The 22,116-nt window shown below is 38.5% G+C and overlaps 1 protein-coding gene and 2 long non-coding RNA genes across 3 annotated transcripts; 2 read left to right on the forward strand and 1 right to left on the reverse strand.

Annotated features, from left to right (window-relative positions):
* Window positions 1-1,215: 1,215 nt before the first annotated feature.
* Window positions 1,216-3,550, forward strand: LOC112174197. The gene is made up of 2 exons (XR_002925894.2): window positions 1,216-1,831; window positions 3,202-3,550. It is a non-coding gene; the product is annotated as an uncharacterized LOC112174197 (long non-coding RNA).
* A 1,361-nt stretch (window positions 3,551-4,911) lies between these two features.
* Window positions 4,912-6,870, reverse strand: LOC112169349. Its single transcript, XR_002924629.2, has 3 exons — window positions 6,312-6,870; window positions 5,275-5,339; window positions 4,912-5,151 (listed from the first exon to the last, which is right to left on the reverse strand). It is a non-coding gene; the product is annotated as an uncharacterized LOC112169349 (long non-coding RNA).
* Window positions 6,871-14,634: 7,764 nt separating this feature from the next.
* On the forward strand, window positions 14,635-22,116 carry LOC112169687 (ankyrin-3). The gene is given in 15 exon segments (XM_040507730.1): window positions 14,635-14,836; window positions 14,926-15,356; window positions 15,560-15,626; window positions 15,755-15,800; window positions 15,803-16,110; window positions 16,562-16,692; window positions 16,788-16,896; window positions 17,020-17,165; window positions 17,498-17,570; window positions 17,731-17,894; window positions 18,037-19,289; window positions 19,357-19,586; window positions 19,670-19,892; window positions 21,370-21,526; window positions 21,613-22,116. Coding segments are annotated over 9 exon segments (1,251 nt in total). The 5' UTR covers window positions 14,635-14,827; the 3' UTR covers window positions 17,502-17,570; window positions 17,731-17,894; window positions 18,037-19,289; window positions 19,357-19,586; window positions 19,670-19,892; window positions 21,370-21,526; window positions 21,613-22,116.

The following is a 22,116-nucleotide window of genomic DNA, read 5'->3' on the forward strand; positions in this document are numbered from 1 at the left end:
ATATAGTGATTTATCACACGCCAAAGGCGAGACAACAGTAATCAATTAAAGTAAATAAAGCAAAAACCAGAAATAAAAAAAAGTCAGCCCCGGCAGGACCCAAGCCCAAGTCTCAACCTAGGAAACAAGAATATCGTAGGCTGCTAGCCTAGCCTGGCCTAACCCACCACGGACCCAAACTAGATCGAGTCATGTTGATTAGAAACGGGGAACAATCAACACCTGCCTTGCCAACATAAGGTCGCCACTACTAGCCCTTCACAGACTCACAGACCCCGTGACACCAAGCCAATTCGCTAACCAGGCCAGCGAGAAACGAACCCAATCTCGCCAGCTCCGTATCTTCCCTTCCCTCAACCCACTCCCAACCACCCCTATCTCCCTAAAAGAGATCGATATTGCACAAATAGAAGACCCTAAGAGCAAGTCCAAACGTTGGGTCATCGGGTCACTTACTATTCACTATTTTTATGTTTATTTTCACCATATGGGTCACGGGCACAGTTTTCAAACTGACCTGGGTCACTTTCATGACCTACAAGCTGACCTGGTGACTCAGGCTAGCTAAGAAACTATGCCCATGACCCAGAGAGTGGAAATAAACACTAAAAAGTAGTGAATAGTAACTGACCCGGTGACCCGACGGGTGAACATGCTCTAACGCCTCCAACATATCCAATCAGAGTGAATATGGCCCGTTCGACGATGGCGGCATGGAGCCATAAGAGCGCACTGTTAGATGAGAAGAGAGTACTGTCTTTTTTCTCAAGCGCGTGGTAGGGGCTCTCGAGATTGATATCTATAGTTCAATTAGTTTTGAGAAATTTCATATTTCATCTTAATTTTGTTGCGAAATTATATATTGTTGGTTTTATTGACACATGCATGTGTCATCACCTAGGAGGTCCATGGAATCAAAAATATTATTCTTTTGCTTTTTTTCTCTTTTGTTCCTTATTATTATTATTATTATGATTATTATTATTATTAAGGGAAATGATGAAAAATGTCATATTAGAGTATGAAATGATAAAAATGTCACCTAGTTTCCCATTTGATAAAAAGGTCCACAATAAATTGTTAATAATATTAATTTAGTCCCTATAAATAATTAAGTGATGTTAAAAAAGGTCAGTTTTTAATTTTTTTAATTCCCATTCTACCCTTAAAAGCCTAGTATAACATTTATAACTTTATATTGAAGAATCACGAAGCTCAACTCTTCTCTATTTTGATCAAAACGGAGCTCCGAAATGTAGAAGACGATTATCTGATCAAAACCTAAATGCATGATTCGATTTGATCGGAGCTTTTTTTATCCCAATTCTCTCTCTCTCTCTAACGGCGTGCTTCTTCTTCTTCTTCTTCTTCTTTTTCTTCTTCTCTGTTTCTTTGTCCTCGCTTCGCATTCGGAACAGGACGACGTCGTTTGGATTTGAAATCGATTTCGAGCTTGAGAAATGTTGAAAATGGAGCTGTCGTTCCCCGAGGAGGTGTTGGAGCACGTGTTCTCGTTCCTGCAATTGGACGGCGACCGGAACTCGATCTCGCTGGTTTGCAAGTCGTGGTTCGAGATCAAGCGGTGAGATGAAAATTCAGAGCTTCGGTTTATGCATTATTGGTAATTTGTGAGTGCTTCTTATCCTTTCTTCAATCGCATCGGAAATTTTTGTTTTTGTTTTTACTATTCTCGCTATTCATTTGATTTTGGCGCTTGGCTTGGAGAAGTGGTGTGGACGCTAGCTAAGTGTGCTTCGTTAATTCAAAGCAAGGAAGACGAGGTGTACAAGCGGCTACTTTGTATGGTTGAGGAGTTGGGTCTTTGGTTTAGGTCAGTGAATCTGTTATTATTCTATTTTCAGAGTATTCTGTGTTTGGTTGTTGGAATAATAGAGAAATTAGAAATTCTTTACCATTCAATCATTTGGGACACTAAAACTGTTTTACTCTCTCATGGTATTGGATTGTCGTAATTATCTAGAATGTTTGTTTGGTTAACCCAGTTTCAACTTCAAGGAGCAAATTTTTGGTTTGAAATGCAAGTTCATTGCCGAAATGATAAACCATGAACTTGTTCGAGACCATTAAGCATAGATACTTGCTGTGATAATGTTAGTTGTTTCTTTTCATTTGTTCATTAGGAGTGACCTGCGTCCAAAATCTGCTTGCTTCTTGCATCAGAAATAAATTGAATGCATCGACAAGGTTATGCTATTTGGCTATTATTATTACTTGAACTGTTATATCCTGCTAATGTTGTTAGAACTAGTATATTAGTTGATATGAGTTGGGTCCCAGAGTTCATATTTTTGAATCAATTGCTAGATCCATATGACAATTTCTCTTTTAAGTTAATAGTGTTACTAGGATAGATAGCAGATGCTTGTTGTCACATAATGCTAGGTTGATGGGGATTGGCAGGAAGATGATTATGTTATTCCACTTCATCAATATGGCAATTTGATAATATGTTGTCACTTTTGATACTTATTCTTTATATCCATCATATTCTTGTCAATATGAGTGTTAAGGTTTTGTTTGATATGGTTATCGCACTATTTCTACCCCTCTGCAGCATAAATTCCATATGATCCTAGTTTAACATTTTTCTGTGAGTTTCTCTGAGAGGTGTCTACTGTGTTTTAAGTAGCTTTTGGGAAGCACTCCTAGCGGTGCTTCTTAAATTGATTGCTTTACGGGTTGAAGGAAACTTGTGCAATTTTTTATTTTCTCAAAACTGAAAAATGCAGTCTTTCCAGCTACTCTAGAGAAACTATTTTGTAAAACATAAAAATCTAATTGGCCTTCTGCATTCAATTTCTGTTTTGTAGAAGTATTCTGTATGTCCTTAAGATGAGGTTATCTCTTAAACTTAGAATAGTGGAATGTTTTAAACTTGTGGTTTTTCATGGAGATGTTGTTTAAAAAGATTTGGACACATGTCCATTTTATATTGTAGTCCACTTCGAACATGAATCAGATTATCTGCTTAGTTGAAAGTAAGATAAAATTCCAAATGCTTTTTATATACTCCCAGTTGCTTTTCATATACCTGTCTTATAAATTTTGTCATCATAGCTTTCACCACCATTTCTTCTACTGTGCTTATATTGCTTAATTGGTATCACTTAAAATCTTCGATAAGCCTTGTTAACCCACTTTGGACCTTCATTGACTCATTGTGGGATGTTCTTGACCCAGAAATGTTGAAGTCGGAATTGCAACATGGTGGGTTAAAATGTGGGGGTACCCTGCGAAAGCGTGCTACCAGGCTTTTTATGCTTAAATCTACCCCATAGAGAAAATTCCAAAGAAGCTGCTAGCAAAGAAATGAGTACGTGATGTGCTTCATTTAACCCTTTATAGAGCAAGTTTCTCCTTCAATGTATGAATAGTGGCTGAATTGTGTAACTATATATTTGAATCTATAAGGTTCCTAGTTGTTGACTATGTACTGTTGTGTACCATTATCCTTCGTGGATAATGTTGGTGGTTGTACACTTTTTTGTTTGACGTATAATGAATGCAATATAACAAGGATTGACAGTGACATGATCAGTGACTTGGCCAAGAATTGACAGTGACTTGATCAAAGATTGACAGTGACATGGTCAATGACATGGTAAGTGACATGTATGACATGGTCAGTGACTTGAGGTTAATAGTAACTTAACCAATGACATAGTCAGTGACATGTAGCCAATAATGTTGCTAGGAATTGACAGTGACATAGTCAGTGACTATGTCGGTTACTTGAGATTAACAATAACTTTGCATGTGACGTGATCAATAACTTGTCCAGTGACTATGTAAATGACTTGAGATTAACAATAACTTGGCCAGGGACATACCTTGTGAGATGACAAGTTACATGATCAGTTACATGATCAGCTACATGGTAAGTTACATTAGTAGGCAATGTCACTGGCCATGTTACAGTATCAAACTAAATTTTAAAGACAATCATGTATCATCTCCACTCAAAAAAGCTTTAAATCTTCAGTCAAATCAAAAATTGGAATCGAATTGTTTTGTTTCATAATCAAATGCAGAAGTAATTATATCATATTCGACTTATAATTTCAAATTGACAGTGACTTGGCTATGAATTATCAGTATCATGGTCAGGGACGTGCATAACAATTAATGACATGGTAAGTGACATGGTCAGTGACTTGAGGTTAACGATAACTTAACCAATGACAGAGTCAGTGACATGTAGCCAATAACGTTGCTAGGATTTGACAGCGACATAGTCAGTGACTGTCGGTTACTTGAGATTAACAATAACTTTACCTGTGACATGACCAATAACTTGGCCAGTGACTATGTCAATGACTTGAGGTTAACAATAACTTGGCCAGTGACTATGTCAATAACTTGAGGTTAACAATAACTTGGCTAGAGACATACCTTGTGACATGACATGTTACATGGTCAGTGACATGATAAGTTATATGGTCAGTTACATGATCAGTTACATGGTCAGTTACATGATCAGTTACATGATCAGCTACATTGTCAGTGATTTTGCCAGGGATTGACAACGACATAGTAAGTAACATGCAACTTGGCCAGTAACATGGTCAGTGACTTCAATGGACAGTGACTTGAAATTAACAATGACATGGTCAGTGACCTCATTAACTAGGGACTTGGCTCGATCAATGACTTCACTGGCCCGTGACTTCAGGTTAACAATGACTTGGCCAGTAACCTCATGACTGTAACATGGCTAGTGACTTGAGGTTAACAGTGACATGGCCAGTATCTTTGCTAGTAACATAATCAGTGACTTAAAGTTAATAGTGATTTGACCAGTGATCTCACTAACTAGGGACCTAGGCTAGCCAATGACTTAACTGTCCAGTGACTTAATCAATGATGTGTATAACAGTTAATAAAAAAAAATAGTCTATAAACAGTATTTGTAATTTCACATTATATTGACTGAAAAATTCCAAGTGATGTACATGCAACTTTCTCATCTCAACATGACATTCTTTCTTGTTACACAAAGCCACGAGGACAATTAAATACTCCATCATCTGAAAATTGGAACTAACAGGCATACCAGTTGCCTCCTTCACATTCCCAATGTGCATAATCCTACCAGCTCTCAGGGAATTTAGTCTCATAGGTCTGAGGCAACTGCATGAATAAGTAATTTTTATCAGAGACAATATGGAGCAATATCAACAGTCTACCAACAGCCGTGATGACATGTAAGCCCAACCAAAACAATTAAAAATACAACAATTAGAAAAGACAAACCTTGATCCACTGCCACTGCGATCCAGTTTGTGCATAAGCATTGCTCGCGACCGGGCATTCAATGACTGTAATATTATTAGCAGATTAAATAAGTTTCATTGCAGATCAACGAAAAAAATATAATGCAGTGCAGAAACTTAGTTCACTGTTTTAGTACAGCCATATCTTTATACTACAAACCAGTAACCTTTGGATTTACAATGCTGATGTCTGCATTGCCTGAAGATATCATGCACTTCCTACTAGTTAAAGTAATGGGGTCAACCAAAAAAGTTATTCAGGGAGGGCTAAGTGGTGGGATTATGAAACTAGTAAAACCATCTCCGTTGACTCCAAACCAATGTCTTTTAACAGATAATGTACTCCTTACTAGTTAAACCAAAGAGGAAGGGGATGAGTGACAAGCCCAGTAAATAGGTTACAAGAATGCATGTTGTGCTATATTCTATATCACAACTTTCATTACTTACATGCAAACAAAATCATAACTGACCAATCTTTATATATCATGATTAAAAGTTGACACCAATCTAAACTAAATTTTTCACCTTTTATATTTGGATGATAAACTCTAATCATTTATAAAAAGGAAATTTATCTTCTTCAGTAGATTAAAAAAAGATGACGACCCACATAAAAGTACTAAGCAGATTGAACCAATGAAGTAACATAATATTGTTTCCTTATCAAAAATGAAGCAGAGGTACCATTAGCAACAAACATAATGACATCTTAAAAGCAACAGTGCAACATCGTTTACTATTATGAAACCAAAAATCAATTTCTAACCCCATATACTCCTTGAGCCAGTAACCAAGATTAACAGTACTGGTAGTCCAGAAGATATATAAACGTCAAAGCAAATTGAAGATTTGTTCGCATTTGATAAATACTACTACTTCAATCTATTATGGGAAACAGAATCTCCAAATTCTCAGGCAATAAAGCAAGTAATCTACCAAACAGAAGCACACAGATACATTCTAGCATGTGAAAATTGATTAATAATATTGAAAAACTGAAAAACCAGAACTCACAGTGACGAGGGAGATGGATCACGGCGACGATGAGGATTCTGAAGCTGCTGCTGGTGTGCGAGGTCGCGGTCTACAAAACCCCACTGCAGTCGACATCCGGCAGGTACAATTGCGGCGAGTGGCTCAAGTCCGACAAGATCTGGATGAGTCAGCTCTGGGTAGTGTCATGCAAGGACCAGCGCGAGATCCGACCAGAGGATCCAAACTCCAACGACCTCCGTCGAGACCATGCTCAGCTTGTCACGCTTCTTCGTCCTTAAGATCAAGGACGGCACCGGCAAGCACGCCTTCGTTGGCCTCCAGTTCGTTGAGCACAACGAGTCATTCTATTTCAACGTCGCGCTCTCAGATCATGATGAGTACGTCAAGAGATGAAGAGGAGTCGCATGACGCCTTATAGACCTGAACAATCTGGAGCGATCCGATTACCGGCGAGTCAGCACCGCTTCAAGAACTCGTACACCGATCCTCGCCATTCACACTCTTTTAAGGTATGTGTCCGTGTGAAGAAGAAGAAGAAGAAGATAGAGAGAGAGAGAGAGAGAGAGAGAGAGAGAGAGCTGTTGATGGCAGTTTTGTAATTAAATGTAACTCTAGTGGTAGGTTGTGAAGAGGTGACCTTAATTATCATGGAGACATTTGTGTATCCTGAATTATAATAAGGCACTTTACAATGACCTCTTTTATCATTGGCCTTTTTCGTTTTTCTTAGAAGAGATAAACGGTAGAAAGAGTAATTATTATTATGTGGATTCTCTTTTTCTTAAAATGAGACCTACAAAAAATTATAACTTACTATAATGTGGATCGTATTTATTCTTATTTATAGTTGACACTCCCTTAGAAAATGGGTTTACAGTCAAAATCCTATTGTAAACGAAAAGTTTTTTTTTAAACCAATAAAAAATAGACACGTGTACAAAATAATAAATTTTATTAATAATTAAAGTGCAGGTTTTGATCTTTATAAATGAATCGTCTGATTCTATCTCTGGACTTCGCTCAAATCAAGAGTGTCACACTTGATCAAGAATCGATCGATATTCATGAGGATTGCCACATGGTTCAATGTTGTTTCTTGATTTTGGGTGATGAATGAATCAGCTCTTCAAGTAGCTTGGTGATTCTTCACGGATTTCAGTGACTTTTGAGCTTTCCTTTGTAATTTTTTTGGAGGTCCAAAGTCCCCTTTTCTGACTTAAACCAAGGTATTTATAAGGTTCATGAACAACTCACCTTATTTTGCAACTCTCGAGCATTCATTTGAGTCTTCTTCCTATGTGACAAGGGTTAGAGGGAAAAATAGTAAAATAAATAAATAAATAATAAAAAAAGTATCAGGGAATAAAATCACTTATCATATCTGCAACGAGGAAATATATAAATTAGTGAGAACAAGGGAACTAATCTCCCTTCTTTTTTTTTTTTTGAGAATAAATGTCAACTCCATTAATAATAAGAAAGATTACAAAAGACAAATGTAGAAACTACATCATAAATGAAAAATATGAAAATGAAACAATGAACATAAAACCTAGCAAAGATACGATTGGATGCAAAAATGCATCTGAGGACACATTGGGTGTAAACTGTACTATGTGAAAAGTTACTAATAGTATGACCGACCATAAAAGGGCAATCTTCTATCAAAGCAACCGGTGGTATGACCGACCAAGCAGATTCCTCGTACATCTTACGTCGAAAAGAGAACAATCTTCCACCTAAGTTATCGATAGTGTGACCGACCACTAAAGGGCAATCTTCTAACAATATAACTGGTGATGTGACCATCCAAACATCTTCCACATAAAAAGTACGCCAAACAGAGATCAATCTTCCACCAAAGTGACCTATGAAACAAAAAGATGAAAACCAAATAAAAATCAACCTCAAAGCCCACATCCGGGCCCAGTACCAAGTCCAAACCCAGACCCAAATCTGGATTCGACCTGGATCCCAAATCCGGATCTTCAAACCAGTCTGCACCATGCGATCGCGTGGCGTCTTCAGCCCAGAAAAGCTTCCGACCATCAGCTCAACATCCGACGATTTGTCGCCCTCTGCACTCCTCCAGATGCAGCCCATATCAGCCTTCCAGACGCAAATCCAGGTTCGCCGTACACAACCATGACCGGGGACAAGGTTCCCTGCCTCCATTGCTGGCTGACAACAGCTCGACCTGCTCACCACCGCGTCCACCGTACTACCCCTATCCACCACCAGAATCGGAAAGCTATTCCACCATCCGATCCTCCAATAGCTTCAAGAATCACAGTAATAACTCCGCTGCAAAGAAGAGAAACGAGGCAAACAACCTTCACCGCTACACCAGATCCCCACCACGCCATCAAAGTCACCCAAGTCCTCCATGAATATGGAGGAAGTTTCAGAAGCAAACCGCAAGGGCGGCCGCTCTCAACCCTAGCAGAACGCTATATCAGACTATCAATTAAATTAGGTAAATGGATACAGGGAACTAATCTCCCTGAAATTAGGGTATTTCCGCATTTTCCCTAAAAATTGATTGAATTGCTTTTCCTAGCCTGCTTTAATTGATTTGGTATTGGAACATTGCTGGAACTCTCTCTTACTGACATCTTATTCCTTTGTGCATTTTAAATTATCAAACTCCAATGCAATACATTAAATCAAACAAACCCTTTTTAACCTATTAAACCGACCTGAATCTAAAGTAATTTGCATGTAAGCTATTCTAATAAAATAAAAAGTCAATGTATTTATCAAACAAAATCGATGAGCGAATTTGCTGTGTGCAGCGATTATATATGTCTTCACCTAGTTAAAGAAATCATTCAATCTCATTATGTATTCAAATATCTTGGAAGTTGAAATTTAGGAATAGAAGAGAGGAAGAAGAGGAGGTGTAGAGAGAATAATAAATTGATCGAATTGTAAGTTTGATGGTAAAAAGAATGGAAGGATATCCAAATATTAATAGAGGAGGTTTGAACTTTGAACGGAACAACTCAAAAACTACTTACTCCTTATTTAATAAAAAAATTTAATTAATTTTCCCACACAGTGTGTATGTCTTTGGCTTTTTTTTTTTTAATACCACGACAACAAAATTACAAACAAAATTCTCTAAGACAACTCGACCCAAATGAGTCAAAGTTGAAAGCCCTTAACACACTAAGTGTTAAACAGCGACAAGCGTGGCCCATGGCCTACCATTGTACAGATATTGTCCCAACTTAACCACCCGTTAGGTGTTGGGTTTTAATCACAAAAGGCCTCGATACGATTGGGTGAGATCCACCCACTTATAAGTTATATTTTATTTATCACTTTTCCAATGTGGGATCTTTCCTCTCCAACACTAAGAGGAAGACAACTATCCCAAACTTGCTTGTCCCTAGAAGAGTGACTAAGATTAGCCAAATCATCTGCCATAAAGTTTGATTTTCTTAGAACAAAAGTTGATTGAAGTAAATGACTTGAGACAATTGTTGAATGTCACGACCAATAGTCTTGAGTCTCCAAGGAACGCCACTACTACTATTGACACAATTGATAATCAATTGAGAATCTCGTTCAACAAAAATGTTATAGAGACCCTTGTTCCTAGCTCTGAGTAAGCCATCACGAAGGTCAATAGCCTCAACAATTGAAACACTAGTACGACCAAGTCTTCTAGCTCCAATAATGACAGGATTGCCATCACCATCTCTTATAATGAAGCTAGAAGCAACATCTCTAGTGATTTGAATAATGGAACCATCAAAATCTATCAGAAAATGTTAACAGGAAGAGGATACCGTTTTATTTCAGTTACAGTTCTTAACAATCTAACTGATTCTAGGTTTTGCCTATTGTAAGACCGGGCAATTAATTGAGTAGCAGCGGATTTGTACCTAAAAACAACATTGTTCCTTTTTTTTTTTTGAAATAATGGTTCATTACAATAGATGATCAGCTAAAAAGTAAGAGTCTAACATACACTTAAAGATAGAAAAAATTTCTATCTAAACAATGTAAACTCACTAAAAGTCAATTTGAGCCCGCTTTATAAAGCGCAAACCCATAAACAAATAACAACTCCGTGTCTTATGAGGAAAAATCATCTTCTAGCTCTCCATCCGCTAGGCACGTAATTGTGGCATGAAAAAAGAGCTGCTTCCCAGCAAACAAATAGGAGTCAATTTCTCATCCATAAGCCAATTTCTCTACTTCAACTCGAGATAATTATCAATTTCAAATGATCTGAATTAAGACTGGCACTTTAGAAACCGTAAAGGCCCAAAATCGCCTAAGGAGGTTAACACTCTCAGGTCAGGCCAGCCCAAAGAAATAAGTAATGAATGAGGGTGTCAAGGAACCCTTCAATTCGACCCAATTCTGAAAAAAAAATCATACCTAATCAAATAGGCCCAAAAGATATTAAGCCCATATGGTCCAGGTCTAGGCCTAGGTAAAGGCGCTGGCCAGATTACCACCCTACCGCCGCTGCCCAGTCAGGGGGACATCCGACCCAGGCAGCCACCCCTACATCCATTTCCTCGATCAAAAGCAGCACGGCACCAATGCCAAGCCTAAGCCACAAATCGGGAGAATCGAATCACCTCTCGATCCTGACGCCACTGCTGCCGAACAATCTAGCACCAAAGAACAAATCTCTGCCCAGGGCCGGCCCTAAGCCTAGGCGAAGTAGGCCCAGGTCTAGGGCCTCAAATTTTAGGGGCCTCAAAAAAAAAAATGTAGGCCTGCAGATATATTTTAGGGGCCTCAAATTTCGAAGGTCTTATGTGCCATGTTGGCAATCAGACTGACCTTGCTCTTAACCAATCAGCGCACAGCATCGGGTCCGATATATTAGAACTCCACTGCTTTACACATTCCATCACAGAGCAACTCCCAACCCACTCTCTCTCAAATCAGGTCTATGTCCAGGTCAAGCAACGCTGGGCTTCAATTTCTGGTGGGTAGGATCGCCCAGTTTCTTAAGTCCGGCCAGTATGCCGAGCGTGTCGGCGCCAGAGCTCCGGTGTATCTTTCGGTTGTCCTTAAATACCTAGCTGCCGAGGTGAGTTTTAATTTTTCTTAATTTGCTCAATATTTGTTCAATTGAGAAATTAGGGTTTCGGGAATTGGGGATCTGGATTTTAGGGATTTTGTATTTGTTTTGAATTAATTGGTTTTCAAATCGGGAGTTTGGGTTTCACATTTCTGAGTTTAATTTTGATATTTGTAGCTAAAGACTGGAAATTATTATTGGGTTTAAGGTTTGTTGAAGGGTGGAATGATGTTGACTTGGTTTTGTTAGCTTGATATTTTGATGGGTTTTGGATTAGCTGCTTGAAGTTTTGATCTTTAGGTTTATGCTGATTTGGTTCATGAATTTGGGAATTTAGGTTTTGGAGCTTGCTGGCAACGCAGCTAGGGACAATAAGAAGAACCGTATTGTATCGAGTTGTACAATCTCAAATCAGCTATGGTTTTTTGTCGAACCAACCCTTCATACAATATAAGGTTAATTACATATAAGTGCATATTTCAATGTTTTTTTTGCCATAAGGCCACCAACTATTTTTTTCCCTCATAAGGCCACTAGATTAAAAAATGTGTTAAATTTTGGATATTAAAAACCAACATATTTACATAACTGCCACTAGAGTAAAAAGTCAACAATCATCCTCTCTCTCTTCTCCGGCCAACTCCAGCGGGTTTCTGTTCAACCTCCGGCCAACTCCGGCGAGTCTCCGGCGACCACAAAAGCTACTGTCACTAACATCAAAAGCTACTGTCGCTGACAACAAAAGCTACTGTGATGAGATTTCCGGCAACCTCCGGTGAGGTAGCAAAAGCTACTGTCATCAGCAAAAAAAACTACTAGCAACTTCCGGCGAGGTAACAAAAGCTACTATTATCAGCAACCAAAGCTACTGTGACAAAAAAAGCTACTGTTACCAAAAAAACTTTTCTCCCCAAAACCATAATCTACTATCCCCACCAACAAAAGCTACTTTACCAACACCAAAAGCTACTCTAACCAACAACAAATGCTACTCTCACAAATACTAGAAAGCTACTCTCACCAGCACCAAAAGATACTCTTACAAACACCAAAAGTTACTGTCACCAACAACAAAAGCTACTATCACCAACACAAGCGAGCTACTCTTATACTAAAGAGCTACTCCAGTAACATAAGCTACTTTGACCATCAACAAAAGCTACTATCACCAACATAAAAAGCTACTATCTATAGTAAGAAAAACTAATATCACTAATACTAAAAGCTATCTCAAAGACTTGCAATGCTCAAACAAAAGCTACGGTTAATGTGTTAAAAAAAAACTACTCCATTATAACAAAAACTACTATTGATGTGTTAAAAAACTACTCCACTATAACATAAGCTATTGTTAATCTAGCAATTCCACACAACAAAACCAAAAGAAATCAAAACAATACAAACTAACAAAACCATCCCCCCATCATACAAGAGCACAATTCTTTTTCTCTCCCCTGCAAAATTCCACAACAGATTAATTCAAACAAATCCAAACCCATTCATTCTAATAAATCACAATCCGAATAATTGATTTATTATGTGAATTGTTTACATTGGAATTGATAGAAAGCATGTATATGAGAATTATATCAAATAAGGAACTTGTATTGATTCTGTCTTCCTTACTCATAGTAGGTTTGGTCACCTTCAAAATCATGGACTGCAGTTGCACATACATCGCTAGCTTTTCTCTTGGGGCAAACTGCATCAACATGGCATCCAAGTGGTTGAAGTGACTCAAAAGGCATAGTTCTTCCAGGAAAACCTGCAAGTAGATTAAGTAAATTATGGTTCGTAAATGCGAGAGATCTAACATTTTTATTGTTAACTACAATTATAGGTAATCAGTTTACAGAAACAGGTCATAAAACCCTCTCGATCTTAATTGTGAATCAAAAACCCTAACTCAATCGATTCCAATTCAAATTTCCAAAGTAAATAAAAAAATCTCATCAGCAAAAAAAAATACATGTACCTTTGAGGTCAGAGGAGAAGGTCCGAGTAGAGATTGCAATAGAAGACGAAGAAGAAGTAACAGCGAGAGCCATTTCTGAAATTGAAGCAATCCAATTCGGTCCGATTCTGGTATAGCAGTCCTCGACGTCGGAGATCGGCGCTCCAGTTCCACCGAGGACGGCGGGAGACGCTAGAGGTCCTCTCCAACAGTGACTACTTCAATTTCTCAAACGAAATTTGAAAAATTACTGAGAGGAAAGAGTAGTGAAACCGTAGAAGGCGAAGCAGCGAAGACTGAGGTCGACTCACTCGTGGAGGCGAACGAAGATCCGATGAAGGCAAGGCTCATCGAAGACGAGCGGTGTTTCCAGAAATTGGACTCTGGAAGAGACCGGATGGTGCGCCGAGGAGAGAGAGAGAGAGGGAGATCTGAGAATGCGATCTGTTTCAAAAACATCAGTTTAGAGAGAGAGAGAGAGAGAGAGAGAGAGAGAGAGAGAGAGAGAGAGAGAGAGAGAAGGTTGAGGGCAAAATAGGTATAGCATAAAAAGGAGCTGATAGTTTTGGGCCTCTAAGTGGCCCTATGACTAATATAAGTCTCAAAGTGACACTTCTTTGTAATTTTCTATACAATATACTCACAGATGTAATATGTATACAAAGGCTATGTTGGCCTTTTCTATCTAAATTATGCATCATAAAATGGTTCTGTTCTCAACATTATGAGTTTTGCTTTGTTCTCTGATGAACTTGCCATTGGCCAAGGCATGTAGCAGTAGAGTTTTGGGGCCTTGAATTTTTTCTCGCCTTGAGCCTCCAAACTCACAGGGCCGGCCCTGTCTCCGCCTCCCTGATCCTCTGTAGTCTTCTTCTTCGACGCCGACAAACTTGATTGCCAGTACCGCTGTCGAACACCAATTCTGCAAGCCAACCAATCTGCTCTGCCCAAATCGAAAGCGATCCGAACTTCTAGTACCACCAATCCAAAGCGCCCAAAGTTTCTCAGCCACGACGAGGCGCCTTGGCGGTGCTAACAACACACGGCAACCGGAAATTTCCGGTGCCGCACTTTGCTCAAAACCCTAGGGCTCTCTGCTTGTTAGGCTTTTACTGCAGCTACGGATTTTGATAAAACAACATTGTTCCTTGCACACCACGTTTGCCAACATAATATTAGAATTTTAGCCTACAGAAGAGGAATTATTAGAAAATAAACCGTGTGTGGAGCCCAAATTAATGAAAGTAAAGACAAACTAGTACGGACAAATATCAAATTCACTTAATAAAAGCGTTTGAAGTCCGGTTGCATACTCTCAGTCCTCCCACTAAAACGCCTCTCTCCTAAACCCTTCCTCAACCCTTCTTCATTATTGTCCAAAAGAAGAGAGAGACTCGGCGGAAGAGAGAGAGAGAGATCTAGGGTTTCAGCTGAACGTAGTTATATTTTCTTAGCCGCTTGCAATTTAACCTAGCCTCTGTAGATCTGTTCTACATTTCATTGAGGCTTCGGAGCTCGGACTTGCAGATGGTTCCGGTTCGTCGTGTGCATTTTTCTTATTTTTGAACTGCATTTCTTTCCAATATTGTTCAATTTTCATGTGTTTTTTTTCAAGATAATCGCAGGAGCGGTCCGATTCAGATCCGAGTTCCGCCTGTGACCTCCGACACGATGCGAGTGAAGACCCAATCGACTCGGTCGAGGCCGAGACGAGTCTGATCAATGCCGTCTACCTCGACAGCAAGGCCGAGCTCGTGGCTCAGTCGAAGCGACTCGGCGGCCGGGCGTTAGACCTAGCGACCGCGTCGAAGCTCCTGCATCTCTGCTGCAACTTTGACTCTGTAGAGTGCGCCTCGGCGCTTCTCAGCGGACAGCTTGGAGCGATACCACTCGTGAACGAGTTAGACGAGGCCGGGAAAACGCCGCTACACACGGCGGTGGAGTCTCACGCGTTGCGGTGCGTGGAGGCGTTGCTGAAGAAACACGCTCGTACGGACCTGAGGACGAAGGACGGTGAGGCACAGCTACCGTTGGAGTTGTCGCTTACTGAGGCAAGGTAAACCAAACCAGTCAAAAACGTGGTTTTCATTTTCTTCTCTGATACGCAAATGGTTTAAGACGTCGCCCAGTGTGCCTGTAAACTCTGCAAATATGGCCTGAAATGGAAAATATGCTTTTTCCTTTTCAGCAATTGCTTTTCTTTTGGTTATTTTTATTAGGTTTTTTTTTTTATAAGAATTTTTTTATTTTATTTTACAGGTTGGATATATATTGGAATCCGAACGATTTCTCCAAGGAAGAATTTGTCCTTCACATAACTGAAAAGGTTTGTTTATTTGAAATATAAAGCCCTGTTTGTTTGGTAGAGGTAGCTCCCAACTCTGTAAAAGGCTAAACAGAGCCAATATTTATTTTGTAAGCGGATAAGAAACGACGTGTCGCTGATTGATGCAGGATTTGAGCATTGTGAGACTTTTGAGTGACAAAACCAAGGAGATCGCTGAGTGAACTACGCTGTTCAAGGGCGCGTAGCTTCTCTGACGGCTCTGCTCATCGTCGCCGCCGAGAAGGTTATCGATTCCGTGTTGGAGTTGCGTAATTCCAAATCGGGGTGCAAGGAGAAGTTCACTATCTACGAATGCCTTATAAGGGAGGCTTTGGCCCTGGGCGGCCATACAACGACGCCGTTGAGGGCGGCCAAAAGGAAGCTCTTGCTCCGGGAGATAGACCTGCTTCAGCTCTTCGGAGCTGTAGTTCAGAGCTGTGGTGGAGACAAGAAGGTGACTTCGCCACTCATCCGTGCAGCTCAGGTGAGTGGGCATTGCATCAATTTGCTACTCTGTTGCATCAATCTGCTAAAAAAAAAAAAAAGGTGCATTGCATAGTTTACGGTAGTGTGGGCATTGCATCATAATAGTGTTCTGGCTTATGGTGATGATGACTGACCAAAGGCTCTTCGTCATTCGTCTTCAACTTCCAGCATGCATAGTTTATATATGGTAATTTTCTGTATGAAATGCATAGCTAGAAGAAACTATGCATACTGCTAGTTAATCCATACCTGTAACATCTGTATAAAATGCAAATACTATATATGCATAGTAGTTGCATCACTTGCATGGGAACAAATTTTCTGATTGAAGAGCTCTGTTTTTAAACATTGAGGGAGCAATTATCATATTCAGTACTTCACAGTTCACATCAATGCAGTGTTAGGATGATACTATGATATGTGACCACAATTCGATGAAATTTGGTTAGGGAGGAGACAAAGCTGTTATCCAGCTGCTTCTGAAGACAAATATAGATGTCAATGATGCTGATGCAGATGGAAATTCTGCTCTTCATTGGATACTTGCGTCATCAATATTGTCGCATCCACAACAGATAAGGTCTCTCTCTCTCTCTCTCACACACACACACACACAAAGACGCTCATGCACACAGTTTAATTACCTTAACAACTTTCTGTTTCTTTCATTCCCAGTATTATATTGCTTCTTCTAGAGCATGGTGCTCTCGTAAGGCAAAGGAATAAAATGGGGTTGACAGCATTTCATATTGCTGCTGGTAATGGTAATTCAAAGGCCCTTGAGGTATCATATGATTCTCTTCTACTTAATTTTCTTAACGAGTCAACTTCCTTGGCAACCACAAATACATTAGCACCCATTAGATTTTCTTGAAACTCAGTGGCAGTGACTTTGAGCCATTGACAGATCCTTCTGTTGGAAGACCCGTTAGCTGTCCAATATATGACGGAAATGAAAGAAACCCCCCTCTTTTTCGCTGTGAAGAATGGGAGTAAAGACTGCACTGAGCTTCTTTTAACATGGGGAGCAAATAGTGAAGTCCTTAACGTGCGGTAAGGAACAATGAAAAACTTCTTCTCCTTCTTCAGTTGTGTATGTATCTTTCCAGTAGTGGTCTCTAGAGCAGACCACATTAGTTGAAAGTTTGAACTCTAACATTTATTTGAACATGTATCCACATGAATTTCTGCAAAAACTGTTAAAATATCAGTGGGCAAAATGCTATAGACCTGGCAACCTCTCAAGATATGCATGACATACTGCTGAACATAACCACTGTTAGCCTCAGTTAGTTCATTATCGATATACATGGAAATAATATGTCAAGCAACTGTTAGCCAGCTTCTGTGTATCTGATTTAACTTGCCCAAATTTTCATGTGCAGTTAATCAGGCCTTCCCCAATCAACATAAATGTACTGCCTTAGAGGTGACAGATGAAGACACCACTACTGAAAGGTGAGCAATGTTACATGCAGCAAAGTTGTTTGTTATGTTTTTCTAAGAAAAGAAAGATGCTCTGTCTTATGTTGTTTTGTCACAGCAGGCATTTGCTTGTGCATGTTTATATGTTTACTCTGTTCATAATTCTCAAGTTTCTACTGCCGGCTAATGCTAGAAATGTTAACTCAATCACCAAGGCAGAAGCTTGTAAGTACTTTGAATCTCATCAAGGATATGTCAGAGGAGTTCAGGATGGAGCATACCAGAGTCATTCTTATGCTGCGAAACAACTCAAACGCAAAATCTTTGTTGGAGGACTTCCTCCTTCAGTGGACTCTGGTAATGCACCTATGAAACTTTTGTCTAAATAATTTAAGTTGTATTAATTATGATTATGAAGCAGGATCAATGATCTAAGTAACAGATATATACAAGTTTACTTTTCTGGCTAACGTAAATCTGTATTTACTTTGTGAGGCAGATGTTTTGGGAAAGTTCTTTGAAGAGTTTGGATCAGTGGAAGATGCTGTAGTTATTGTAACTCAGATAGAAAAGAAGATACAATCTCAAGGCTTTGGTTTTGTCACATTTAGAGAGGAGAAATCTGCTTTAGAAGCCATGCAAGCGAACTACGTCACCATGAGAGGCAAGAAAGTTGAAATAAAAAGTTTGATTCCAAAATTGGTTTTCAGAGCTGAGTTTGAGAAAATGTCACCTCAACAACGAGAACAAGATAAAAATTTTCAACTTCCACTGCAGAAGTCGAACGAGTATATTATGGAAGGTGATAACCCTGAACAAGGTTCTTGCGCTGATAGATTAGTCCTTGGACAACCAGCGGCATGTTCCATTGAACCTCAAGCTCATGTGACCAAGAGCTCTGAGGACCCAAGCACTCCTACATGGCTAAAGGTTTTCAAGAAGTGATTTCCTGGGTTCTTACAAGGTCTCCTGAAGCACTCAAAGTATGCTCTCTCTTCTCTAAAAGCTGATTTCAGGGCTAAATTTGGGTTAGAACTGGATCATTCATCTGTGGGCTACTCTAAGCTCAGTGACTTCCTGAAATGTTTCTCCGATTTATGTACCGTTGAGATTCTCTCCATATGCAAACGTAGACCACCTAGTCACATGATCGTCCGGCCAAATTTTTTTAGGCCTCCACGCCGACTCCTTCATACACTCAGAACACCTCATACTCTGTCATTTTTTGCATTGATTGAGAATGGTGGTGATTCAAAGTGTCTTTCAGACCTCTCAATGGGCATTGGTGGTGAATATTCAAAATGTCTTCAGGATCATTCAAAGTGTTTTCATGACCATTCAGTTGCCGATGGTACTGATTCAAAGTGTCTTCAGAATCTTTCAATTGCAGCCGGTAGTGATACAAATTGTCGTCAGGAACTTTCAGCTGACAATGCTGCTGATTCAAGGTGTCTTCAGGACCTTTCACTGGACTTTGGTGGTGATTCAAAGTGTATCCAGGACCTTTCCATTTGCAATGCTTGTGAAAGGTGTGGCTTAAATGTCACTAGCTATGGGGAAGAGAAATCGTCCTTTGGGTACACTAAAGTGAAGAACTCAAGGTTCCTTCAATTCTTGAAGCCAGATCCTGTACTCCATGGTCCGATTTATCAGGAGAAGCTACATAGAGAGACTAAAGGGACTACTATTATTGCTTGGGTTTTAAACCAAGCACCTGCTGTAATGGCTGGTTTTGATTCCATGATGAACTAGGTAAAATGCCTTTTCTTTGTTGTTTATGTTTTATTTATTCTCATTAACAAAAATTTTATTTTTTCAGTTTCAGATACATCGAAAATATTTGAAATCATTAGTCCAAAGATACTCGCATTAGGTGCAGGAAGCTATTATGATAATAAGAAGACATTTAATATTATGAAGTACTGCATTCCAAACAAGATTATGAGACATCCTGAAGTCATATTTAAGCTAGGAGAGTATGCTCGTGATAGGCCCGTGAGAAAGAATGTTGATTTGTATACCTGTTTTATTCTTGGCGTGCAGTCTGAGGTAATTGCTTATCTACTTCAGTTAATTGTTAATTGCTTAGTGATTTATAGTTTGCCAAATTAAGTTTTATTTGTTAAATGAAGGAACCAACCCTTTATCGACTTGACAGTGACCTTGATCCTCCTTTAGAGAAATGTGATGGTGTAGAATTAAGTGGCACAGGGGATCTAGTGGCTTATGAAGCATTGACAGAAGAAACGGAGGAACCTGTGGAAGGTTTTCATGTAGAAGACACACATAGAAATGTTAAATATGCATTTCTTAAGGCAGCTCTAACCGATCCCTCTACCGGTGGTATTATAACTGGTAAATATTGCTTTTTTCTCTGCTTTTTAATTTATATTGTTTTGGAGTGTTTGTCAATCTAGTCAAGAATTGTTTTGTGTGATCTATGTTGTGCTAGTCTTGTAGTCATGGTTGTTATGCTACATTAAGTTACTAGAAATACGCATTCTGGAGAATAATGTAATAGACTAATGTCTTCTTTTGATTTCATTATTTTGATTGAGATTTAGTACTCTTCTGAAATTAAGTTATTAAACACCGTTTTCACCTTGATTTTCAGAATTTTTGATACATGTGGTTTTTGGCTGCGTATGGTTATTATCTCTAAATAGTGATAAACTATGTTATATATAAATACTATATGTATATTTTCCCTTAAGAAACATACACTTGATGTATGGTTTTGTGTGCATTCACACACCAGAGTTTTATTGATAGTATTTATATTTCAGGTACTATACAAAATTTCATCTAAAACCTTGTTTGCAGATTTTTGGCTTGTCAGAAGAAAACCACAGGTTATATATTTATGGGTCACACTATATGTATAAATAATAATAAATGGGGGAAGGATTATACATGGTTTTTTATTATTAAAGCCGTTTTCCCTTTGGATTTGAAATTGATCATTACAAATGTAAAATAATTGAGTCTTCTAAAATTGATACCATGCTTTTGGTTCTCTTTTTTTTTTTTTTCACTGTTATATGGATTCTTTTATTTCCTGATTTAATCAGAAAAGGTTAAGAGTAAGAAACAGTGGGAGTAAAAGATTTTGCTTATCTTTTATATTTTGAAAATCTTAAGTTTGCCTGATAGCTAGAAATGGAAGTTTGGATATCTTCTTGTTTGTGCAAGAGTAAGAAAATTTCAGTCCTGATATTATTTTTGAAGCCAATGAAGTTTTACATGTATCTTGAACAATTGATTTTGTTTGGAGTACTCAATATTTAAGTTTTATTGTGAGGTTCCTTATTGATAAGGATATTTCTTAAGAATTGGTGATGTGTGATTTTTAAATTTTAATTAATATGAGGTTTGAACTCTGCACAACTTTTCAAGTTATGTTGTATATGCACTTGTCTATGAAAGTTACAGAAACCTTGTACGTTTTAGGGTTAGTGGGAGTAATTTCCTGGCGAATTAAACCTTTAGAAACTTTTGAGTTTACCTTTTTGTCAAGTTGCTGACTGTTCTTTTAAAAGTGCATTCCAATTCAAATGGATTTAGTTTTTCATCAGTATAAGTTGAATTGTGCCAACCTGTTATTTGGTTGTTATATACAGATCGATTAAGTCGATCATGCCGAATTTTTTGTTTTGGCTTATGTATGCTGTCAGACAGTGTTAAGGTTTAAAGTCTCATAAATGGCTTTTGTTAGCTTCATGTTGGTAGCTAATGTTTTCAGTTATAATTCCTTGGTATTAAGTTTGGAATTTGATTACTGCAATTCAATTGTCATTGTGGTTTTCATTATATATGTTATGTTTACGTACAGTGGCATATATTGATGATGATGGAATGGAAAGAATGTCCAGCAATACGGTTGTAGAATTGTATATACAATTCTATGACAAGTTCCGTTATCTTGAAGACCGAATTGTGTTTCTATTTTATGATAATGTTCAAAAGAAAAAGCTTTCGTCATTTCTTGGGTAAGGTCCTTCATATTTCCATTAATTTTCTTACATTACGAATTAATATTTATTATAATCTCTAAACTCTTAATTAATTTTGATAGAAAGAAAATCAATGCAAATGCTGTTGAATAAGTTGGTCATCCTCTGACGCAGTTACATGGAGGGGAAGTTTGGCTAGAAACAGATGATGAAGGGGTCATTACGTTAGACACTGAGATTCAGATGCAGCGGATGGTATTTAAAACCAACACAGATGCTATTAATTTCTTCAACAAAGCTATAGCAGTTGATGATGATCTGTCTTTTTCTTCATCTGCACGTGCCTTTATTAGATTCTATAAAGTTTCCGGCAAGAGGATATACGTTGCCAAACAATCTATTGAACTTTTGGAGTCTTTAGTCATTTTGAGAAATCTACGAAACCCTTTGTACTTCCCTTAGGACCTTTCCGATACCTGGATGGAAGAAGTACTATATGCCTATGATTTATTTTGTTATGGCTTTTGGCACAAGTCTGTATAATTTATCCTACATTTGGCTAGTTGGAATATTGTCTTGGATTATTATGGGCATTGGATTGGATTCCAATGAAGTTCAATTGGTTC

This window comes from Rosa chinensis, chromosome 6, assembly GCF_002994745.2.
Source record: "Rosa chinensis cultivar Old Blush chromosome 6, RchiOBHm-V2, whole genome shotgun sequence".
NCBI lineage: Eukaryota > Viridiplantae > Streptophyta > Magnoliopsida > Rosales > Rosaceae > Rosa > Rosa chinensis.